Source organism: Knufia obscura, assembly GCF_036327395.1.
Source record: "Knufia obscura strain CCFEE 5817 isolate CBS 148926 chromosome Unknown scaffold_35, whole genome shotgun sequence".
Taxonomy (NCBI): domain Eukaryota; kingdom Fungi; phylum Ascomycota; class Eurotiomycetes; order Chaetothyriales; family Trichomeriaceae; genus Knufia; species Knufia obscura.
The window spans coordinates 25,352-31,351 of NW_027042721.1; the positions used below are offsets into that span (position 1 = coordinate 25,352).

At 50.6% G+C, this 6,000-nt stretch overlaps 2 protein-coding genes across 2 annotated transcripts; one reads left to right on the top strand and one right to left on the bottom strand.

Moving 5' to 3' along the window:
* Positions 1–1,970: 1,970 nt before the first annotated feature.
* LDB19_4 (Endocytosis regulator) lies at positions 1,971–3,467 on the top strand (the record flags this gene model as incomplete). Its single annotated transcript, XM_064879638.1, has 1 exon — positions 1,971–3,467. The coding sequence occupies one exon, from the start codon at positions 1,971–1,973 to the stop codon at positions 3,465–3,467; it is 1,497 nt and encodes a 498-aa protein (XP_064724602.1).
* A 569-nt stretch (positions 3,468–4,036) lies between these two features.
* Positions 4,037–4,516, bottom strand: PMZ80_011260 (uncharacterized protein; the record flags this gene model as incomplete). The annotated part of the gene is made up of 2 exons (XM_064879639.1): positions 4,037–4,211; positions 4,353–4,516. 2 exons carry the CDS (start codon positions 4,514–4,516, stop codon positions 4,037–4,039), a joined length of 339 nt encoding a protein of 112 aa, XP_064724603.1.
* Positions 4,517–6,000: the final 1,484 nt, after the last annotated feature.

Here is a 6,000-nt window from a genome sequence, read left to right on the forward strand (position 1 = left end):
ATGCTTTCGAAGACAGGCGTTCACGAACACGGCCCGAGCTACGAAGGACGAGGGGTCCGACGCGGCCCCATGGCAAAGACGACGACCACCGCGAAGATAGCGAAATAACAACACATTACTACAACGATACAGAGGTGCTACAGGTGACCGGACGGAATGAGGTAGAAAGCAGTCGATTGAAGGTCTCGAGACAGAACATCTCAAGATAGACCATCTCAAGATAGACCATCTAAAGGGTGATTCGCCTTGGTTTCCGTGTTGCTGGTTGGGGTGAGGCAGGTACTGACGCTAGAGACCACGAGAAAATGTGATTCCATCTTCCGGCACTCAGGACGCCGAGTCGGTGCGTCATAAAGGGGCCCAGCTTGAGGAAAAAGCCATCGATGATGAGGGACACTCAGCAGCAGTCTCGTCTCATCGTTTGACAACATAGGAGAAATTGAGGTCGTGGCCCGCGACATGGAAGGAGAAGGGAAGAAGCAGAGGACAATCCAGCTCGGGGGCCACAGCTTCTATAGGATTGCATCACCAGCCAGCGAGGACGAGCAAGCGGATGCGATGGTGGCCTTTCCGGTCAACACCCTCAAACCAGCACATTGACAAGGGTTGGGCGATGAACGAGCACTCAGGTGTGGTGGACGAGCATCCAAACGTGGTGGAAGAGCACCCAAATGTGGTGGAGGAGGGAGCTCAAGGACGACAGTTACCCTACCCGTGGACGGGATCCAAATGACGCTAGTGTTTCAGCAGGCGAGTGGGTGGGCTAATATCGGCCCACCAGATGTGGTGGGTGCCTTTCCGAAGCCTGGCGCTGCCCAGCTGGTGCACAGTCGCTCAACCCCTCTGCTCCCACAGTGGCATTTCCGATATTACTGCAGAATGCTGCTTTCCTGTGGTTTAGCTTTTCGGCTGATTTTCGAGCAGACATGTGCTTGCGGACTTCTCGGGCACAAGTTCATAAAGTGGCGGCATCGCGATAGTGATGCTGTCGGCCATCCTCAGATCCCTCGATTCAAAGACGTGACAATGTCCACTGTACATATACCTGCCTGGCGCGTCAGACCATTGTTTGCTGTATACCCTCTGTGGCAGGTCCACAATTTAGTCCATGGTCTCCTACGTGCACAGACCAAGAGACCCATCCTCCCGGATTTGTGCCGCGGCAAGCGTTGCACTAACCCAATGTTGGGCCGAAGACCCGAGGAGAAATCTTCTCACCAAGGTCTATTAGTACGATCTGAGAGATGTTACCTCCATGTTTGATAGACAAGGCATTTGCTGTCACTTCTATTCATTGAACAACGGTATCGAGGACTTTGCCTCAGCACAGTTTTGCAGTATCCACCTCTTTCGATGGTCTTGCATGACCCTAGGACTCTTCTTTACCAGATTTTCGAGGTCGGAGGAGTCAAGATTTCTCCCCGCTTGTTCCTAGATCTGCCTTTGGGCTGGTCGGACTCGACTTTAGACGAATTCGGACGTTGCCATGTACATGCATGGATAATGGACACAGCCCGGGCCCAAAGTAGATGCTCTTCGATTTTTCAACAGCATCGTCGTTCGCTAGTCCAAGTAAAGGAGCAAGGTTCAGTACTTGTAGGTCCGTGCATTCCCTTCCTTCAGAGTTGACTTAATTTGAGAGAAGTCCGAAAAACAGCAGGAGTTCCTGGTGGTGATCTCCGCAACCCACCAGGTAATGTTATGCTGTCACAGTATGTCGGAGGACGAGATATATTGACGTACTGACACGGACACGAGGACGCAGTCACGCCGTCAACAGTCTTGTGAGGCTGTCAAAAAGGTAGAGAGATAATTGAGCATTCTCCACGTTTCTAACATCTCTTCAAATCCTACGTCTCAACCTCTATATGGTCTTATTACCGACTCTCTACGAGCACAATTCTCGTTCTGCACGCTCAAGTGTCTAGACTGTGCCGGCACACGTCAGACGGATCTGTTGCTTTGAGATTATGTCGAGAAGACCGAGTGTCGCCCACGGTAGCTCGACCTCCACGTTCGACAATGGGACGGAAGAAGTTTCTAGAGCTGAGCCCAGGCAGGCTGCACCTCGACATGTACAGCTGATCGCCTTGCGACAGCTCATAGGAATACGAAAGACATCGACAAAGTTTCTAGAAGTCTTGTACCCCTGGAAGAAAGAACAGAAACAGTGCGAGGCGAGAAGAGAGACTCTACGCAGGAACCGTCGAGGTTGTTCTAGAAGACCGATACTGCCGGCCTTGTCGCTGGACACTATGGGATATTTCGAAATGATTATGGAATCTCCACCGGTCCTCTTACATGGCTCGACGACACACTCAAGTGGCGCTTTGCTTTCAGGAAGGCTCAAGTTCAATGTGGACGCCCTTTGGGGTGAAGTCACGCTCACCACACTCAAGATGGTTTTGCAAGTGAAGATTGAACTGAACATACGAGCTTTCAGAGCATGCAGCGAATGCGTCGTTAGACATCAAGTCTTAGAAGAATGGAACTTTCTCTCAAGGCCAAATTCCTATGGCGAAAGTGATGATAACCAATTTCCGTGGTCTTGCCTGCTGGAAGGACGCTTCCCCACCACCACAGAGTCTCAGCTTGGCTCCTTGACGTATTCGCTTGTGGTTAATGCGAGCACCACGACGAACCAGGCCATCACTTTAACATATCCACTACAAGTGTCCAGGGCGATTCGTCCAGGTCCTGATAAGATTAGTATCCGAACTTTTCCTCCTACTGGTATGATGTGTCAGATGTCACTCCCCTCTGTTGTTCATCCTGTCGGTAAATTCCCCGTTTCAATGCTGCTCAGCGGCGTAGCCGAAAGGAACGAGTACCGACAGTTGAAGTGGTCCATCCAGAAGGTGTTCTGGCGGATTGATGAGCACAGCATTGTCAAGTTCGAGCCTTGCGAAAAACACAAATGGAAGTTGTCCGAAGGCAGAACTATCCAATACGTTAAGTCACGACAACTTGGAAACGGCAAAGTAAAAACAGGTTGGAAGAATGACAGTGAGATTGAGGGAGGCAAAATTTTGTTGGAATTTGGAGCCCAACTCATCACGAGCGCATCACAACAGATTGTCTGCGACAGTGAACTTTGGTCCTGCCTCGAAGTAAAGCACGATTTGGTCATCGAGCTCTTCGTGGCTGAAGAATTTGTGAACAACACGACGAAGGTAGTGGCACGAACTGGAGCTAGTCGACTGCTCACGATGCGCTTTGCGCTCCTAGTCACGAATAGAGCCGGTATGGGCATCAGTTGGGATGATGAAGTACCTCCACTGTACAGTCACGTGCCGCCCAAACCACCGGCTTACAACGCTGCTCTTGCCGACGGTGGTCAAAGACGGAATTTCGGGTACAATGATCTTGAGCCAGCACCGACTACTGAGTGTCTCGAAGGCGTCGCAAGGTCGCAGCATATATGTTGTTTAATCAGACGACTGAAATCTGCGAGAACCATCTGTTGATCGTGGAGAAACTTCTGGATCACGATGCAAAAGCTACTGTTTCAAAGCATCAATGCTAGTGGACTTGATTGAGACACTGGCTTCGCGTGCTTACATTTCTAATATCAATTCACGAGGAAAGTGCGAATAAGGAGCATGCGTCTCACCAGATGCCCTCCGCTGCTGTCCGTGATTACGTGAGAGCGCCACAAATGGCACTCTATTCAGCAAGGAGCTTCCACATGGTTGACGAGCCTCGTTCACGCACTCGCCGCAGCTTGGCACAACTACGAAACACCTGCACTGCTTCGCCTTTGTAACGAGCCAAACTCTTGTAAGGATTGCTTTCTCTACCACCACGTCGGAACGTTATGCAAAGAGCCTTCACTGACACCCTCCATGATGGTCTCCATCCTCGGTGATCCCGAGCTCCAGCTATATGATCCTGAGCAACTCACCAGTTCTCACTAGAGCCTACATTCGCTGTTCGTGGTCAAAACTTAGTGCCCGGCGCGTGCACCCATGCTGTCATTCGTAGAACCCTGTCTCGCTGCATCCTGAACAAGAGATAAAAATCAGTAGGGTTACTTTCAAAAGGTCTGCGCCACTCCCGAGACCATTGAGAAGACAAGACCACAAACTTTTGCGTTTTTGAGAATACCTTTTTCGAGGATGATCTCGATGATCTTATCTATATCGTCGCTCTCAAATTCGTCGCGGAGGTCTGCGTTTGAGGCAATCAGGAGTCCCCCTTGTGAGCCATGCCTAACTCGTGATAGGTTAGCAATTCATGCTAGTCTTTCAGATATGCATGGGAGTGACAATGATATAAGGGGGCTTGAGCAGACGGTGGATGTTACCTCCCTGGTGGGAGTAAGAATTAAATGATCGACATACAGTGCTTACTCTCGAGTTTTAAAGATCTGGAACGTCTTTACGACCCGTACCAGGGGGGTACTCTTGTCTGAATTCCACCTTTCCGCGGCCTCTGCGTTATTGACAAAGATCACGAACTCGTCATCCTTGCCCTTAAAATAGATCCTGGTCTGTGGTGCTTCACCACGAGCCATAATCGCCGTTGTGTGAATCGTTCGAAACTTCAATTTAGCACAGTACGAGATTGGGTGAGATCAGTCTCCGTACGAGTGAAGATCAAAGAATGAGAAGTCTGGCTAGGCAGTGGTACTCCCGGTTGGGGTGTAGCTGCGCTGGTGGCTGTAAGGGTCTTACTAGTGACAGCAATGGGGAAATCCGCCTGAAACGCGTCAGATTGGTGCCCTTCAGTTGTGTTTTTCGTTCCGTCCAAGCGTAGAGCGAGACGGTGGCCTCGGCTAGAGAGAGTAAGCGAATGGTCCAAACCTCTTGACCAGTCCGAGGAACTGCTGAAGCTCCAGTTTCACATGCCGGGTCAGCCAATCGACGGTCAATTTCTCATGAAGGTTGGCGTCAACCTTGGCATGAGAGTTTTATGCCAAAGAGCCATATCTCCTCCTGGACCGTATTGAACCTTGTCCTTATTGATGTCGAATGGCATGTAACACGCAACGCCGAGCGCAAATTCTCCCGCGTTTACGAGGCAGTTTCCCCATGCATGGCTCATACTGGGTCACTCGCAACCCCAGCTCGCCGACTGGATCTAGCGCTGATGAGGTATGGACGGACACATCGTCCCGTGAGTTTCCAACAGGGGGGTGCGCAAGGGTAAGGCTTGGTCGTTGGCCGTTAACGCTCATGAACCGGGAAAAAAAAACGGGCAGGAGGATAGCAGCAAGCTTCGGTGAGTCATCTTCGGGAGTATGGGGCAACCCACACCTTTTCAGTCTAGCTCTTTGAACAGCTGTTTCGTCTAACAATATTGACTTCGATATGCACGTCTACGACAGACACTGACCATCTTAGGTAGCTACCTGCCATGAACGATCAAGGTCTTACACATGAGGCGTTATGCACTGATGTTGTGCTTGTCGAACTGTTGTCAACAAGTGTCAAGCGTCGCTGCTCTGGACCGTATAGCCAGAGGCAAGGACGCTCGGGGCCGGTAACGAGGCAAAACTCGGGTCTTCGCAACGTTGAGGTGAGGCTGCTAGCCTGTTGTTCAGCTGGAAGCCTTGTATGGAAGCGCCATTGTCGATGCGACTTACTGATGTATTTCGCCAGGTTCTGTCGACGTAGCCATTTTCATTCCCAGGGCAGGCATACACTAGGCTATTTCCACCATTTGATCTGACGAACAGGCTTCAAGGTGGCGTATAAACTTCCAATCTCCCGTTCGGAAGCGTTGCAGGCAGTAGCTGCTTGGTCCGGGACATGGTAAAGGCTCTTCGAACCTCATTTACAATATGACCCGCTCGGGATGTTTGGAACAGGATAGGGTCAGGGTCAATTGCACGCTCTTGACGACTTGGCGAAAAACCAGAAAATCTTATCTGGGCACATACTAGAGGTGGACCAGTATTGCGTACCCATGATGCGGGAATATCCACCAACCAAATAATCGGACAGAGATGGAAGACCCCACATTATGTAACAGAAACCAACTTTGCAGTTCAGAGCT